Source organism: Cyanistes caeruleus, chromosome 2 (assembly GCF_971803275.1).
Source record: "Cyanistes caeruleus chromosome 2, bCyaCae1.hap1.1, whole genome shotgun sequence".
NCBI classification, from domain to species: Eukaryota; Metazoa; Chordata; class Aves; order Passeriformes; family Paridae; genus Cyanistes; species Cyanistes caeruleus.
In genome coordinates, this window is record NC_141702.1 from 71,070,452 (window position 1) to 71,089,620 (window position 19,169).

Consider the following 19,169-nt stretch of genomic DNA (forward strand, 5'->3'; position numbering starts at 1 on the left):
CACAAGCCCACTGCTGCAGGTTTTGTGAAGCTGTAGTGCACAGGAAAAAATGGATCAATGGATCATTAAACAAGAGAAATATTTTATTTTAAAAAATAGGCACCATACCATCTTCCTGATATCTATCTATAATAGCAGCAGTTACATCAGCTGTATTTTAAGAACCCTGAAAAAATATTTTGGTTCATCTCATGTAGCATAGTCAAAGACATGAATCCTACCACATGGAACAGTTTCAAAATTCTGTGTTAAGCTGTAAAAAAACCCCACAAAGTCAGAGCAGCATGAAAGGGCCCTTTTTCAATCAAGGCAGTAAGGCAAATACACAAAGTGGTTCGTGCATCATCCTCAAATCGTAGAACATGATTTATCATTGACTGAGATTAAGTCAACCAAACAGGCCTTGGGGAGCAACTAAAGCTGTCAGAAGGTTCTCATGCCCAGAGCTTATGACTGAAACAGAAGAGGACAACAGCAAGAGCAGTTTCTGAGGCCGTGCAGCACTTCCTCAACCTGTGCAAAGACTGTCAATTCCAAAGCTCAAGTGACCAAACCAGACTGAGAGCTCTCTCTTCTTCATTCCTGTTACTTGGTGAAGAAGCTCTGGCTGTATTCAGTGCTGCATAGAAGTCACCATTTTGTCTGCACATCTAGCAGCTCAAGACTCATTTCATCATGCATCTCTATCAAAGGGAAAAAAATGAGGGAAAAGCTCTCATCTTTCATTTATCTATTCTGTTGACTTGCATTCCTTTTTAATATCCTCTCCCTGGAGTTTCGGTATTTTATAGGAATGAGGACAGATAATGTGGTATAGGTGTGACAGAGAGGGGTATTTTTTAAGGAGGGGGGAAAAAAAGAAGAAAAGTCACCATGCAAAGCAGGGAACAATGCAGAGGAAGGAGCCCAGAAGCTTTGTCCTCTCATACAGCACAGAAGCAAGAATCTTACAGAGATGAGACAAATGTGCACACAAACAGAGATGCTCACCCCAACATGGACGGAATATAACAGCACCTGGGAAGGCAAAGGGGCCATTGGGTAGGGACAAGTGACAGCAGAAGGAGGAAGGTCTGGTCAGAAGGACAGAAGGCCTTTCTGCCAAGGGAGGACTGCAGGATTGCTGACATCCTCCCAGGGTAGAGACTTAACGATGTAGCACAGGAAAATCACCCACACAGTTAAAGACCCCAAAGTAAATAACATTTCAGGCAAAGAAAAGAAGGTAAAAGCAATATTGACTTGCTGAAATTGGCTCTATGTATAGCCAGTCCCAGGAGCACCTCAAACCTCCCCAGCACCAAATGAGACCAGAAGAAATTAGACAATGATGCAATGTTCATAGACATCTACCAAATCATCAGGATCTTCACAGACCAACTCATAACACAGCATAAGAGTGTCTCCTGAAAAAATTCAGGAATATCTTTAGAAACCAAAAAAGTTGCAATCATTTTTGCTTCTAGCCTACCTACCAACATCCCTTTCTACTTGTAATAAAGATTGTGTAACAGATTGTGGTATCAGGAAAAAGTGGAGTCAACAAAAAACTTCAAACACATCAAGTAGCAAATCCAGAATCAAAGACTCCAAGAGTATCTGGCATTAGAACAATTCAGTTCTCTACTGTCCCACACACAGGCCCTTCAAAGAGTCAGGAACATTAGCAACTTGTGCACTGTAGTAGAAATTTCTTGATGCTACAGAGCCATTTCATCACTCTGCTCTTTGTATTTGAGCTACTGTCCTGTTCCCAAAGGGAATTTTTGAGACAAAGGCACTGTGACAGGACTAGTCAAAAAAAACCAAACCAAAAGCAACAGATATCCTTTTGAAAGGATAGATTGCAATTTGGTTTGCTACACTTCAAAGATAATATTTAAAATAATATTTAAAAATAAATATTTTTGCTGAAAGGCTGACTTAAATAAGCATGGCTACATTCAGACTTATTCAGCAATTTCACATAACTTGCTAACATCTAATTTGAAAATGTCTCTAAAAGAACCCCACCTCTTTTGCCTTTATCAGGCTTTGCCCTCAACTGAAGTTGCTGAATATTCTGAGTATATTCCAGCAAATAAGATTTACACCCCCCTGAGTATTTGTATTTCATTTCAAATTGATCTTTCTCGAATGAACTCCAGGCATCACAAAAGCAGAGTGAACTGGCTGCATAAATATTCAAGTCTAGTTCCTTGCACAACTGGCCACCCCCTAATAACTAATACATGTAACAGAGAATTTCCTTATTTTCAGATGATCCCACAAACCCACCACAGAACAAACTCCTACTAATCAAAAATTGTTCTATGTGAGGAAGAGGCAGAGCATTCAAAACTTTTGAAAGGTATATAACTGACTTTCTTTCAGCCAGCAGTCAGTGCCCAGACAATATTCCAGATGGAACTGTGTAATTTCTTTTAAGAATGACATGATGTAAGGACACATGCATCTGCAGATATGGATAAAACAAAGAAACTGATAAATGAAACTAAATATGAACTGAAGTATGTATAACAGATTTCCCCAGTTTTTATTGTGAAATGGAAAGAAACAAATAAAGGAACTAACAAAGTGAATAGGTCAAATAATTAATATGGTCTTATTTTATAATTAGAAAACTCAAGTTACACCAGTTAAAAACATGTATTTCTGAAATGGTGTGCAGTAGCAAATATGGAAATTATATATTTGGATACCTTTTGCAATCTCCAGAAGAAAGTACTTCACGCTGAAACATCCAGACCCATTTTCTTCTGATTTCAGTGTGTTGTCCTCAGTTAAAACACTGGCATGTGTCACAGTGTACACAACACCAGCTGCTTCCACCTTTCAAATGCATCTCCACGCAACCCCACATACAAGTGAACTGGGCTTTTGTCCTGCAATTTCCCCATTTTAAAATAACGATTAAACCCTTTAGCTTACCAACAGCAATTAAGCCTGTCTGGATGAGCAAAACTACCACATTCTGCAGTCTCAACCTCAGTGAGAATTCCCTGTCAAAACATATTTCTTCGCCTATTAACCAGCAGGTTTTCACCATGTCTTCCAACAGCCCTCAAGTAAGTCCCTAATGTTTCTTAATTCTTCAAACTCAAAGCATTAGGTATTAGCTTTAGGTATTGGCAAAGGCTCTTCATATTTAAGAAGTTCACCACACACCAAAGATAAACAAGATAAAACAAAGAACACTCCTGAAAAAATAACAACACTAAACAAGAAAAATAAGCTTAGATGCAATGCTCATCCCAGCGTTTTATCTGACTTGCTCTTTTCTTCCTTCACAGAGAAGGGCAAGTACTTGAGCAAACATTCTTTGTTTAGTATGTCCTCTCAAGTTCCTGGAAGTTTGCTTCAATATATTGAATAATGTTTCATCTTTTAGTGACCTGCAAGCCACCAAATACAATTCATTACAGCACAGATTGTCTTAAGAGATGATTCACACTAGCCCTGCCTGTGTTACTCCAGTGCTGAATGCAATTCATGTAGTCAACAAATAATTATGCAAAAGCACATTATAGCACTACTTTACTGACACACACAATGATACTAGAATAAATACAGAGTATCTTGCAGCCCAGCATTGAGGAGCTTGTAATATACTGCCCATCGATATTCACCTACCTACATAATCACTGATCTCTAGTACATGTGCATGAGTAATAGCTTTATTTCTCACACACATAGGTGTAAATTTGGAAAACTTTTTTTCTCCCTCTGCAACTATTCATAAATAAAATTCACATTTCCAGAAAAATCTCTTTCAGATTAATTATGTCAAGATTTGCGAATTTAAAACTATTATGTTGAAGTAGCATCAACCAAGTGTTTAAGCCTTTTACCTAATAAACAATACTCCTTCCAAAAGATGTACTGATTTAGAATAAGCTAATGCAAGTTGCAAGCATGGAAATTCTGACAAGACAAAGGAAAAATAATTTACAGCAAGGGTGGTAAAATGCAGGATGTCTATCAAAGCTGCAAAATCTCCATCTTTGAAGATATACAAAACTCACAGATGGGGCCCTGAGCAACCTGATATCACTTGGAAATTGTAGCCTCACTTTGAGCAGAAGTTTAAACAAGGTAATCTCCTAAATTATTGTTTAACTGTATGACAATCTAGGGGATGCCCATAGGCACACAGGAATTGTACCCACACCAAATGTCTTACTATGTGCATGATGCTTTTTCATCTTACAGGAGAACAAGCCTGGATTCAGACATAAAATCTGTACCTGAGGTATGATAGACTGCACAGCTTGAAAAGGAAGACACCCATCAGTTAAGTCCACTGTCAATCTGAATAAACTCTCACTGTTAAATGACTGCATTTTTGTGTCCTGTATTTGGTTTAGCTGAGGTGGAGTTAACTTTCCCCACAGGAGCCTCCACAGTGCTGTGCTTTGCACTGCTGGCTGGAAAGGCGTTGTTGATAACCCACCAATGTGCACTGGCACAGCATCAGCACCCTCTCTCCAACATCCTGCCCTCCCACACCAGCAGAAGGCTGAAGGAAGGCAAAATCTTGGAAGGGACATAGCCAGGACATCTGATGCTCACTGACCAAAGGGATATTCCATACTACAGAATGTTTGGGATGTCTCCGGATATAAAAGCTAACAAAAGGAGGAGGAAGCAGAGGGATTCATTATTCACAGTGTTTGCCTTCCAGAGCAACCACTAAATGTGCTGAAGCCCTGATTCTTGGGAAGTGTCTGGACATCACCTGATGGTAGAAAGTAGAGAATAAAACCCTTGTGCACGTGCATGCAACATTTCACTTTTGCTTTAGTAAACTGCTTTATCTCAACCTATGGATTGTTTTCCATCTTACTTTCTCTCCTCAGGCCAGCTGAGAGGAGGAAGTGATGGAGTGGTTGGTGAGCACATGGTGTGTAGCCAAGGTCAATCCACCAGAGCCCCAACAGCAAAACTCCAGCTATGGGAATAAGAGCAGATGCACCTGACCACTGGTGACAACAAAGTCAATCAACAACAACAACAAAAAAAAACAAACATAAAAGTTTCATTCATTGCATCACTTAAAAATGAACAGAAAGGAAAAAAAATATTTCTAAATTTTCATTCCAGTTATGAACTCACTTTGAATAATGAATGCCTATTTTCTCTCAAGTGATTGTGCTATTCATGGTGCTAGTAAGCAAACAACTCAGAGAAAATTCCTCCTGAACCCATACTATTTAACTCACTTTTAAATAATTTCCCAGTGAGGTAAGTGCAACCCAAATATTACAGCAGCAATGAGAGAAAAAAATAATCTGAATATTCTTTCATAAGCAAATCCAAAACTATGAGAACTCAAATCAGTTTCTCAGACAGACTGTTTAAGATCTTTTATTTCTCGGTCTCAGAAAAAGAGGTAAAAAATATTATTAAAGCTAGCTAAACTTAATGCAAGAAACTATTTCCCATAACCTAATTTAAAATTTTAAACACATGTCAAAAGAGAAGAATATGCCCTCTATAAAACGTTCTGCTGACTTTAAAAAAAAAAATCATCTGTATAAATTAGCACACATGAGCAGCAATTTCTCATGAATGTTAATACAAACAAACTAAATCCAATAAACATGATGGGAGAAAAAAAATTGCAAGCAACATAGTTACTGCTTATCTGGCAGAAAAGTACATTAGGATAAATAGGAATTTTATTTTCTCTTGGTAACACAGCAGCAGTACCACTTTCAAAGTCCCATCACCAGTGTCCAGTACAGTTTTAGTACTTCAATTGCTTTTTTAAATAAATATGAGGTTATTTCCAAAATACTGCCAAGAGTAGCTACTTTTCCATTTAAAGGATCCATCTACTGTTCATTTAACTGTAGGTGTCCCAAAATTATTCATGCTGCATCTTCTTCCCCACTGCTTCAAGTCCACTGTCTGAGTCTAGCACTCCTCATGACATTGAACTTTATTATCATTACAAGTTCATGGAAGCAAGATGCATCTCCAATATTTATTTGTATGGTGCCTAGTACGCACTTACAGGAGAAATATGTTTACTGCATTACCAAACTGGGGAAAAGATTCCACCAGTTAACAAGAAATAGCATGAGCTGCTGATTGGAACTAAGAGTTGATGGACACATATGCCTTATGTAGGAGGGTGTTCACCATAAGAAAACATTAGGTGCAAGACAATCAAATAGCTACAAACTCTTCTGAGGAAGTACATCAATATTAAAACTCCAACATCTCTTCTTAGAAAGTTTTAAAGTGTCTAAATCTAGATAATTAGCTGGCACAATGATGAAGAAAACAACTGACAGCCAGTTCAGCTGAACATACAGGAAGATACAAGACTCTACATCTAAATTGAAATTTAAATACCTCTTTATTGCTTCTGGAAGATCTAAACTGAATGGAATTCGATAGGAGGATGTTAAAGTGTCATCCACAGCCTTGCTTATTTCCTGCAGCTCTCTTAAAGAAATGCAGCCAAGTAAAGCAGCCAATTCACAGTCCTGCGACTGAATAAGCCTGTCTTGTTCTTCAATTTCTCTTCTCAGCTGTTGATCTTTTCCTTCTAATATTTTCAGTCTTGTTTGGAGATCTTCAATTTCTTTCTGCATAGAACAGAAACCAAAATTTACCATGAGCCCTATAAAAGAAACCCATTTTCCCCTAAGAAAAAACAGTACAAGTGTCATAAATAGCATTCATTATATTTGTCCAGTTTAGCAAACATTAAATGAGACATCCTCTTGCTGACACACAAAAATTCTTATGTCGGTTGTAATCAGAAACTCTATTGCTTCCAGCAGTCTGAATTCACCTCCATTTCAACACCACGCTTCACATTCCTCTTCCAACACCTACTGTCAGCCTTCTTTCACTTTCAAAATACCTAGGTATTTCCCAAGTTCACAAGCTAAAAACTTCCACCAAAAGCACAATTATCACATCACCCATGGCAACAGAATCTTGTTCTACAGACAGGCAGCTAAACCAATCAAACATCCATCTTGCAGACTATCCCTGCAATGGCTGGCATAATGGTTCCAATCCCACAATGAAGCACAGGATACAAGCAGAGAATCACTGACTATCTACCCAGCCCCTCTCATAATTAACATTTCATTTTAACTAAAAGTACAAAATCCTTTCCTTGACTTAAAATGCACAGAACTTCAACCTCAATTGCACTCATTTCTCTAGAAGTTCAAATTGTGTCCATTAAGATATTGATGTTTCTTGAAAGAAAAAAATACAATTTTTAGAATCATAGAACTGTAGAATCATTAATGCTGGAAAAGTGCTCCAAGATTGTTGTGTCCAAATTTTGACTGGAACAGAACTTTGTCAACTAAGCCACAGCACTAAGTGCTACGTCAAGTCATTCCTTGACCATTTCCAGGGATGGTGACTCTAACACCTCCCTGGGCAGCCTGCTCCAAAGCTGGACACCCTTTCAATGAAGAAATTCTTCCTCATGTCCAATCTTAGTCTCCCCTGGTACAGCTTGAGGCTGTTTCCTCTTGTCCTGTCACTTGTTACCTGGGAGAAGAGATCAACCTGGCTACAACCTCCTTTCAAGTAGAACATGATGAGGTCCCCCCGCTAAGTCTCTTTTTCCCCAGACTAGACACTTGCAGCTCCCTCAACTGCTCCTCATCAGACCTGTGCTCCAGACCCTTCACCAGCTTCATTGCCCTTCTCTGGATATGCTCAAGCACCTCTATGTCCTTCCTGAAGTGATGAGGCCAAAAATTCCATGCACAGGTTTTTCCTTGAAAACCCAAGATAGCTCGCATCCAAGGAAACAGCACTTCTTGAAGGAATCTAGGTTGCCGAGTTAAAGTTGTCATCAAACTAGCTGAACGCCATACTGGAGAATTTGACTTTATTCCTACATTTCTTACTGTCTCTGTGAAATTCTGCAAGCCATTTAAACTATTATCTCCACACATGACCACAGACTGTATGTTCATCATTTTCTATACAACCTTCAAGAGATCTCTGACATGCTATCTATAGGCTCTCAACAGAAATCAAAGCTCAATTTCAAACTCTGATCACATTCAGTCCAAATAAAAATTAAAAACAAAAATCCAGAAACCCAAAACCAAATCTTTAATGAGTAAATAACTAGGCACTACAAAACTGACGTTAGAAGCAACCATCTGGCTTTATATGGCAATTCACTTCTCCATTCTGCATCTGAGCAAATGGCAGTAACACCCAAAATGGTGTTACAGAGATAAAATTAAGTGGGTTTGAATCACTAAGATGCCATGTTGATTAATACTGTAAAAAGAGCCCACTCACAAATTAATCAATTTGTATTTAAAAGAAGGTTTGAGTGGCGCACAGTAAAAGGGTTCTGGGGTCAAATACTGAGTAATGAAGATAAAATAGTATTCTGAATAACTAAGCAGACACTTCAGCTATGTAGGTAGGGATCTAGGGGGATAAAAAAGGCATACTTCAGTATTACAGACTTATAAAACATATGTACTATGCACAGATAACAGACTTCAGCATTTCTTTGCTTTTTTCGAGCTTCACTTCATAACCTTAACATTATGATAATGTTTTCAATGCAATTTGCATGAAGTTTAGTTCACTGATTATGTTAAAAAACATACTTTCAGGTTTGCTGCACTGTAACCAGCTTCTCAAATATCGCTTAGAGCAAGAAGAAATGGCCCTTGCATATTCAAAGGTTGACTAGCTCCAAATTTTCAACTTATAGTAGTCCTGCACACTCGGTTGATCAGTTATTTTGGTTTTTCTTTGGTTTTAGATACAGCAAGAAAAGAATGATGTGGCCCATGTTTCAACCCACAGGCATTTGTCAAGAACAGAAAGATCAGCAGACCAAAAACAACAGTTTTGTTTCTTTCAGTCTCAAATTAGGCTTTTAGTGTGCACAAAGGACAATTCTGTCTCTGTATTACTGGCTTGGGAATACTGCCAAAATCTTAATAGGCCCTACTTAGTACAGAGACCTCCATATTCTGTGAACACGTAGTAATTGCAATCACTGCAATAAGCAACCTACATGGGAACAGCAAGGAGGATGAACGGAATCTGGTTTTACAATTACACTTTTAGTACTGAAATGTACAACATAAATAGATACCAGAAGCACACAATCTGCATTCACAGAAAGAAAGCTGCTCTGTTCAGCAATAGTTCACAGGCATTCTTGGGAACATGGAAATTTTAAGCAGTAAACTGGAATTCTCCCACATTCTTTTCCAGAAATGCAAAGAAGCCTTTAGCATGCTCTTGGTCAGCCTCCAGGGACAGATAAAAAGGACCTAATGTCTCAGCACAGAGCAGCAGATGATATTCATCTCACTAAACATAAGCTGGAGTTTTACTTTGCAGATTCAAGTTTAAACTGGGATTTCCAAAACAACAGCTACTCAGTACTGATTGTGTATCTCCAGCTTCACTCATGGACTGATGTCTCCATGACACAGAGACTGCAGTAGAAATGTTAATACATAAATTACAGGTACTGCCACAGGTTTTCAAACCCCTGAAGACAAAGGCATAACCAACAGGAGAGAGGACAGAAGAAAAAGTAAAGAAAAATGGGGCTGAAGAGATTTTTTTAAAGAAAATTAAAAATAAAATAAAAAATTACTTCTGATCATGCAAGATTTTGGGCAGGAACAATCTTTAGGGATCCCTGGGTGCAAACAATCACCACAGATCAGCCTTCCTCAGAACCCTAAATTCTTGGTAATTTTGATAAAATGCTAACAAATTGCATGCCTGTATAATGGTGCAGTTAATTTTTTCTGGTATAACTACAGAAAAATAAAGATTCATCTTGAGCAAGTGTAAAAAATAGCTGTAGTGGAGTCTTAAGTACAGCACAGCAGTTTTCAGCTCAATATCTTGAGGTGGCTCTTGGATGTCTAGATTAAAAAAAAAATTCTGCATACTGATAATGCTGACGCTATGTCTCCTCTTAACTGATGATGAAATAAACCTAAAAAATACAAAGGTGATGAGTAGGATAAAAAAGATATTTCTTCACCTAAGTACAATTGTGCAATGACCACATAAGATGTTTTTCTCTATTTCTCTGTGGGTTTTTTATATATATCAATTTATGTGTGTACACAAAGATTACTATACTATTGGATCCAACAAAGGAATGAAAAATATCACAAAAAAAAAAGAATTCAAGACAAGATCACAGAAAAAAAGGAAAAGTGGGTCTACTTGCTCTCTAAGGTGCGACATTGCTGAGTGTGATCACCGAGGTTTAAAAGACACATAACTAAACATCAATGTACATTGAGATTTTTGAAGGATGGTGAAAAGAAAGAGCTGAATTTTGCTTAAAAGGCTTACAGACTTAAAATTGGACTGATGCCATCCTGAAACATTCCATTTGCCAAACTATCACGTTGTGACATCATGTGTCATTGTAAAGCTATTGTTAGCAAATGCTGACTGCTCCATGATGATTCCTTCATCCTTATGAAAAGCATCAATCATCTTTCAGGAATAAAAGCTGGTAAATCATGTATTTATAGTAAATTCTAACCAGAAACGGATGAAAACTTTTTGTCTTCAAATAAAAACTTCAGAAGATCAGTGTAATATTAAAACGTCAAATTATAACAAAGAGCACACTTAAAAAGATAATGAGGAAAGTTTAAGCATGCACACAAGCCACCAAACCTTCCAGCTCTGCGTTTCTGTAATGAGATTAACACAACTCCTGTGGCTGCCATCTCCAATCATCACTTAGATTATCGACTGGACTCCAGCCAAGGCTCTAATTACTACACAGAAGCAAAGTCGCTATTACAATAAATTTATTTAATTCTGTGTGACAGCTTACAAGGTTTTCCCCACACAGCACTGGTTCTTATACACAACTCTGCAGTCCTGTTACCTGTAACCGCTTCTTTTCTTGAAAAAGCTGGTTTCGTTTTGTGGCCGAAACCTGTGTCCTCTCCTGGGAAGTTGATCTCAAAAGTCTGTGCTCTTTTTCATGACAAAGACCATTTTCTTCATGTCTAACCCTTTGAAAAAAAACACGACAAAAGCTGAAAATTAGTGGTTTTCATGAGTTTCAGTGTCTCAAGGATTAAACAGATCAGAATACTACATGTTACCTTTAGAGTCATAACACTCCACCACCACCAGAATGAATACATTTCAAACAGATACAGTTAGAGAACAAGAGATTTTTTTTCTCCTTGGCATATCTTCCTTTATTATCTCAAACATTTACACTGTTTTTACAACACGATGAAGAAAGAAAATGGAAAGTTTGTAAAGCTCCAGGCTTCCCCCAGCTTTATCATATTTCAGAAATTTATCCATCACTGCCTTGAAAGAGACAAAACTAAGGCATGTAGTTTCTATCAATACAGAGAAAAATGTCTTAGACAGAAGTTTAGAAACTTGCCAAAGCCATTTTTGCAGCTTCTGTCAGCTTTTGGAGACTACATTAGAGATCATCTGGTGTGTTTGCTCCACAATGCCAAATTTTACTTTTCTCTTGCACAGCGAGTTCTTTCAAAATCACGATCAGCGGGCTTCCTCCCAGTCATCTGTACAGCCCTCAGTTGTAAATCTTTGCATGACTGGACTCCAGCACATTATGTTAAATATCAATTCCATAATCAGCCTCTCAAAATGCACCTGCAAACAATGCAAATCCATTTTGCTTTCCATGTTCCCTCGCGAAGGGCATGCGCACTCGATAAGGGCAATTGTGTTCTGCGTCCATCTCTGGAGACAAGTGCATGCATCTCCACATAAAGAGTGCAGATGCATTTGAGTATCTTCTTTTAAAAATACTGTGTCTCAAACAAAGTGTTTTGAGGCATGATTTCCCACTGTCATCTCGCAAAGCAAATACATCAATGCCACATATAAAACATGCATTGTGAGTCTGGTTTAAGCATGATTAATCACTCAATTATGATCTCCATGCACAGGTGTTTAACAAGTGTGTAGAACAAGAGGTTTTCATCTATTCTGCAGGACTATCAAAAGACACATGCTTTACTCCCTCCTGTGGGCTGCAGAATATGCTGAAAAGGCAAAATAAAGCCTCAGCACTAACACAGGTACTATGAAGCATGACAGACGTAACGACAGCATAACTGCATTTCTGTATTAACAGCGTGCACCAAAGAGACATCCCCTATTATGAGATGCTAGACCATCACTGTGCCTTACAATCATTACAGGTTCCTGTGGCTCTGACCAACCATACTTCCCAGCAGGTCTGAAGCCACCTTCTTCAAGCCAGAGCTGCATCATTCCTATAGAGATATGTAATAAATTTCCAAGTGGCTGATCAAAATTTAGAAATAATTCCACTACAAACATAGTTTATTTTCAGAACCTTCTTGGAAACTCCATGTGTATCTGTTTACTTGGTACTGCCGGAAGACAAACAAGATCTCTCTGATCTCACCAAATCTGAATGATTGCACAACCACAGCATTTCTTGTTCCTAAGCTAAAAATCACAAAATCTGGCTCCCCCCACATGCCTCCAATATCCTGTGTCAACATCAAATGCATTCACTTAAAAAGGTATCTCATAATTTAATCAAGTAAAACAAAACTGGAGCACAAATTTCAGCTTCATATCTTAAATAAGCTGTGAAACACACTTTTCTTGCAAAAAGATGAGATTGACTTAACTACAGTAAAATTGCAATAATCCAGTCATCATCTTTTGATGATGGTGTGATCACCTTTTTAATTTTCCAGGTGAAACAAAAACAAGAGTTTTCTTGCATATTCTGGTTTTGTTCCAATACAAAATGAAAACAACAAAAAAAAAAATGTCCTTGAGGAAGCAGTTAGGTATTCCACTGTACTATCTAAAAACACTGCTGGAACAGAAAGGACTTAAACCCCTGTACAGAAGACAAAGGGTACACTTGCTGTATTAATGAGTCAGACCACAGACAAAGCAGTGTAAAAGGCTACAAGAATCAAGCAAGCAAATAAAAGGGTGTCACAATAGCAGTTGAACTTAAGCTCAAAGAAAGGAGTATGCACAAGACAGAAAAGGGAAGACAATATTCATCTGACCCTGAAGAATGGCACTGCTCAGACCTGTGCAAAGAGAAGAGTTACAGATCTAATCATCCAAAGAACAGGAACACTTCCATAAATGTGTTATAACATCTGTTTTATATATAAAAGCATTATATATACATTATACAGGATAAAAATAAGCAAACTGTATCTGAGGAATGCTTTAGTGACTCAATTTCCATGACAAAGAAGACGCTACCTCTAATGCCAAAATCATTATTACAAATTAATGCATAGACCAAACACATCTTAACAGCAAAATAGAGGATGGTGTATCTTAATCTTTAAGGCCTCTTAGAGCCTCAGAAGGTAGAAGGAAACAGCTCTGAAAGGAGCTCAGCTTCTTTTAAACCCCCCCTTTTACTAGGTGCTATAAACAGAGGCTAAAATTACCTACAAATTCTCCAACTTCACAAAATAAAAGTATTATCTAATTTTATCTGATTTTATCTAATTTTCATGTCTATCAAAAATTACACACAAAGGTACTGACTAGCACACTGCAGCCTTTATATTAACAAGCTGCCAGAAAACAAAAGGCTTCTCTTCTATCAGTTGTGCTATTGCATCTGAGAATAGCTTTCAATACCCATAAAGTATCCTCTTCTAACAACAGTAACTAGGAGCACAGATGAAGACAGACCAAGAAATAGAGACTATTTTTTTTTCCTAAGCTCTCCCTCTCTTGGGCCATCCAACACACCTCACATTCCTCTCATCTTTGAAGTTATCCCTTCAAGACAAGGTTTAGAATTTATTTTTGTGACTTTGTACAATGCTGAGCTCAATATTGCTGTCTAAGAAGTGGCACACAAAAGGAAGCTCCCAAAGATCTATTCCTATCAGATCTGGTTTTTACTTTATATTTAAATATCCTTTCATTGCCTGAAAGGGAGCATCAGAATTAACTCTGCAGGGAAGCTTTGCTCAAGCTGCGTTGCTGTTGTATGCTCAAGCTGCCGTGTCAAGGATTCAATCCCATTCCCACTCAACATCAACGAGAAATGTTCCATTTAATTTGCCAGTTCACCATGATCAATGTTTTTCAGGGGAATTCTGAAAGAATTGTAGAAAGAAAAAAAAAAAATGGCGGGGGAGGGGTGAAGGGTGGAATTTTCATAAGCAAGGTTCATATGGATACATTAGATGGTCATTAAAATTCTTTATTATAATTATTCACAAGTCGTATTCTGCATTTTGAGAAAAAGAGAAGCATCATTTTACACAATAATGAATCAACAAACTTACCAGTGATCAGCAGCCCAGTGCAAAGTTGCCTGAACTTGGGTCATGAACCTATCCAAAAAACTGCTAACTGAGGGATGCCTTGAAGGAAGCTGAAATTTTAAAGAATTTTTCTCCTTCTCCAGTTCTTCCAGTTTCCGTCTAAATTTATCAGCTAGAAATTAAATTAACAAAAAAAAGTTAAACAGTGACAAAAGGGTCCTGTTTTACCTGGGGGTAAAAACACAAGTCTCTCAACTAAAAAGTAAAATCCACCTCTCTGATAGTTCTTTTTCTTCCTCTTTTCATAAAATATATTGGTCTGCTCTGCTTAAGGAGAAATTAACAAGACTACAATGAAAAATATCAAATAACCACAATGCCAAGCTACTTTTTTCTATTACAAGGATAAAACTGCAGGCTTCCCCGCACTTTTTTAATTTCATAGAGCTCCAAAGAATTATCTCAAAGTTATCATCTATGCTCTTCCTAGAGTAACAGCTGAGAATTAATTCTAGGAAAAGTGCTACTCTTCGCTGCTTCAGTTTTTCTTAAAACTTAGGTAGCAGTTACTCATTTAAATTTTGACCTTATAAAAAATTTGTACTGCTATTAGGTCAAGAACTGAAGAATCACACATGATACAGCAGTATACTTCAGCAGAAAATGCACATGCAATTATAGCAATTAAACAATTATCACATTCCCGGCTCTCCTGAATTATGCTCCGTTTATCATTCAAAACAAAAAAGATTTACTTACAACTTTAAATAGAAATAACAGTAGTCCCCAAGACACTGCTTTGATTCTAACATAACCCTATACATTTCTTAGAGTAACCACTTCCCTATGAAAGTTACTTTTCTGTCCCTGTGTAGAAAACAAAGGATTATCATTCTAACTACTAATTATTAATGCAGTACATGTATCTTCTATTGTGCCACTATACCCACAAAATCACCTGCATGACAGAAAACAAGCCTGCCATCCAAGACAGAACACCTTTGATGATACATTAGTCAAATTAGAGAGTTTTGAGCTAATCCTCAAATGGAAAACCTTTACAGTTCAGTACTCTGCTCGTGGCCTCACTGCATAAAATTTTGTGCAATTAGCAATCCTTTTAACATTTTCAATACAATATATTACTATCAGAATAGCATCCATCTGTGCATGCGTTTTATTGCTTATTTTCTTTCTCTATCCTCTGAGGGGATTTTACATTAGAAGCTGCTTATATTTGCTGCTTTAGCAAAATGATGCATTTTTACAATAATCTGTCATTAGTATTGATCTCCAGTCTGTTTCTGTGCCAACAGGGTAGAATACAGAGACCTTACTAATAAGACTAGATCTTTTCCCTGTCCCAGCAAACTGTTCCAGGGTGAACTTTTGTGTTGTCATTGGCATGCAAAATGTCAGAAAGCCCTTGCTGAAATGAGCACCCTATCCCACTTGTATCCACGTGCATACTATTCCTGCAAAGTAATGGAGGTGAATCACACTTGTGACACATTTCTCAGGGGCCACAGCTAAGTAGATTCACCCTATCCCTATCACCACACTGAAACTGAAATTTGAGCTGAGATGAGACTCCCAACCCTGTATTTTGACCAGAAAAACATATCAGCACTTGCATGCTAATATACCACTTGGCATTTCAAACTCAGCCATCGAAAATACCAGTTACAAACAGAATAGTAAGGGCTGAAAGGGTTGGCTAGTGTCCTATGACCACTGAATGCCAAACCACATGGAAACACTTCCTTTTACTCACACCATTCGCCACTGGGCTTCCTGGGAGTTGTGGCAACCCTTTATAGCCATTTAACAACGCCGTCATTGTTCTTCAGCGTAATTATGCTTAACTGTATTTGTGTGTCCAGTTGTTCCATCGTTCTACTCCTACCCCTCCTGGCCCTAGAAACACACTATTTTGGGAAGGAAAACAGATGAGAGGATCCACATGCCAACTCCTTCTCTCTCTCTCATTAAGTCTTGGCTGCATCCTGCTTTATATATTCCAATCTACACAGTATTCAATTAGTTTCTACTAGCAGACGTTTCTAAATAATTTGCTCTGCTGGCATCTTTTAAGTAATATGGCTGCTCATATCTACTTATCTCTCTGCACTAAATGATTTTTTATCCTTTTATCTTTTCAGCATCACACTTAAGGATTATGTCTTAAGAGACTCCAGCACCAGTGAGCTGAACACTGCAGCACCCAGCTTTTAGAATCCTCTTCTGGAAAGGAGATCCCTGCCATTTGACCTGGCTGATATCTTCAGTGCACGGAGAGACCCAAGAGCCTCAGTGCCATCTGCAGAGCAGGGAACCATACAAATAAGGCTCATCTCAATCCAGCTTCTAGTGCTGTGGCTCAAGAGAAATCTGGATCAAGCATAAGTAATGGAAATGACCACAAGTCTAGCCAACAGGATGTCAAAGAGGGACATAAGCAGGGTTCCTCAGACTGGCAGAGATAAAGACTGAGGTAACTTCCAGTACTACTACAAAGCTGCAAGCTGCAAAGAAAGCAGTAATACAATGTTCCCTTAGAATTTGAGTCCTCAGTAACAAACTTGAGTTGCAGTAAATGATATGCCAAAAAAACATTAGATATAGTGAAGCACTAAATCTAACTGCCAGGGTTAGTCAGGAAATCTCCAGTGTTGGTTTTCAGGTCAGACAAACATTTCTCAGGAATAGTTCTGGCAGAGTTTTAAGGTTGAAGCCAAAAAACCCAAATGCATCCTCTTGTTTGAACAAGGGGAAAGTGCTGGATTCTGCACCTAGGATAGGGCAACCCTGGATGTATGGACAGACTGGGGAATGAGAGGCTGGAGAGCAGTGCCAGGGCCTGGTGGGTCCTGGTCACTGGCAAGTTGAACTGAAGTCAGCAGTGCCCTGTCAGCCAGGAAGACCAACCCTGTCCTGGGGGGCATCAGGCACAGCACAGCCAGCTGGGCAAGGGAGGGATTGTCCTGCTCTGCTCTGAGCTGGGGCAGCCTCACCTCGAGTGCTGGGGGCAGTTTTGTGTGCCACAATATAAGAAAGACATTGAACGGTTCGAGAGTGTCCAAAGGAGGGCAATGAAGATGGTGAAGGAGGAGCTCCATGTGAGGAGCTGCTGAGGTCACTTGGTCTGTCCAGCCTGGAGGAGACCAAGGGGAGACCTCAGTGCAGTTACAGCTTCCTCCTGAGGGGAAGTGGAAGGGCAGGAACTGATCTCTGCTCTGTGGTGACCAGGGGCAGGACCTGAAGGAACAGCCTGAAGTTGTGTCAGGGGAGGTTTAGGCTGAATATCAGGAAAACATTCTTCATCCAGAGGGTGACTGGGCACTGGAACAGGCTCCCCAGGGAAGCTGTCATTGCATCAAGTCTGACATAGTTCAAGAAGTGTTCAGACAATGCTCTCAGGCACATTGTGTGATTCTTTGGGCTGTCCTGGGCAGGGCCAGGAGTTGGACTTTGATGATCCTTATTCCAGCTCAGAATATTCTGAGTGATCTCTTCCACCGTATTTTCTAGGATTTTTCAGCCAAGAAGCAGACACAGAAGGCCTTTGCTATTGCTAAGTCATCAGACTCACAGACACAACTTTCTTTTACTTTCATTTAGGTGTTTTAACAAGTTATTCCAACAGAGAAGAGACCTTCACAGAATCCAAGAACTTGCTGATAGACTGAGACACCAAAAGAAACCACATGCACTCAGGTATCTCCATCACAAAGAAAGGCTTAATACTTTCTCTATCCCATTCCTCACTTCAAAATAAGTTACCTAATGCACAGCTTACATGCCAAAAGCAATCCCCCCCATTTGATGAAGTTCTTAAATGACCAAACCTTCAGGTAATCAATACATACTGTTTTACAGAAGCATTTAAAATGAGGCCTAAATTCTCTTTATCAGCCTTTTATTTCACTACATGTGTGTACCAGCTTGTGCCTTGAAGAGTCCTACAGATACCCTAGACAAAGCTCCTACTTCAGACCAAACAGTAAAAGTTAACTCTTAAATTACCCTGCACTGCAATCCATTACTGTGCAAACCACCATTGCCAATGTACCTCAGACATCCCACTCTAAAGCAAACCCACAGAAGGCCTGGAAGATGCTGACTAACTGCTGCTCCCAATTAAACAAGCAGCAGTCAGAAAACAGTAGTGTCTCCAAAGAACGTGCTTTGTAGTAGCTTTGAGTAAAGGAAGCAATTTCCATAGCTTCTAACTGACCATGTGAGAACTTCTGGCTATCTCTCTATTTTTTGCATACTCTACGTCGGTTTTATTCCTCCAAAGAAAAGGTTCACTTTACCAGAACTATTTATCATCATTTAAAAAACACCTAAGAAAATCATCTCAGTAAGGACAGAACTGCATTTGCTATGTACTTCTTATACTTACGTTTATTTATGTCTGTGCTAATAAATGCGAAGATAATCAATCATGCTATTCTACAAATTGCTGTGTATTAAGAAAGTGTTTCTTCAGCTAGTTCAACTAGAGAATGTCATTTGATCTTGCACCACAATTCAGCAAACAACATCTTCCCTTTTTCTCTTGCATCCCCCCAAAATCTGAAGGCCCTAAAACAGGATTTGTGTAGGATTTATAACCATAACTTACACACTGAAGCTCAAAAATATTTTTCTTGCCTGCTTCTGCAAACACAATCTCCCCACCATTCATTTTCTCAAAAATTTTAGGGGCCCAAAATGACTGAATTTGGTATGCTCAGCACCAAAGACAGTCATGTATTTTCTAAGAAGCAAAGAAGTCCCAGGTCCAGAACCAAAGACCCCTCTAGCAGCCTGTATCCAAAATCACACACAATATCAGGACTTTAGAGAGAAGACTAAGAACCA

At 38.7% G+C, this 19,169-nt stretch overlaps 1 protein-coding gene across 3 annotated transcripts in view; it reads right to left on the reverse strand.

Annotated features, from left to right (window-relative positions):
* The window catches only part of DISC1 (DISC1 scaffold protein), a 190,248-nt gene that overhangs the window by 119,790 nt on the left and 51,289 nt on the right, over nt 1-19,169 (reverse strand). For all 3 annotated transcript variants that reach the window (XM_086877818.1, XM_086877817.1, XM_086877815.1), the window contains exons 4-6: nt 14,322-14,472; nt 10,901-11,030; nt 6,364-6,599 (exon numbers count right to left, since the gene is read on the reverse strand). In XM_086877818.1, coding sequence (XP_086733944.1) covers nt 6,364-6,599; nt 10,901-11,030; nt 14,322-14,472 — 517 coding nt within the window. The remainder of the gene's footprint in view (nt 1-6,363; nt 6,600-10,900; nt 11,031-14,321; nt 14,473-19,169) is intronic.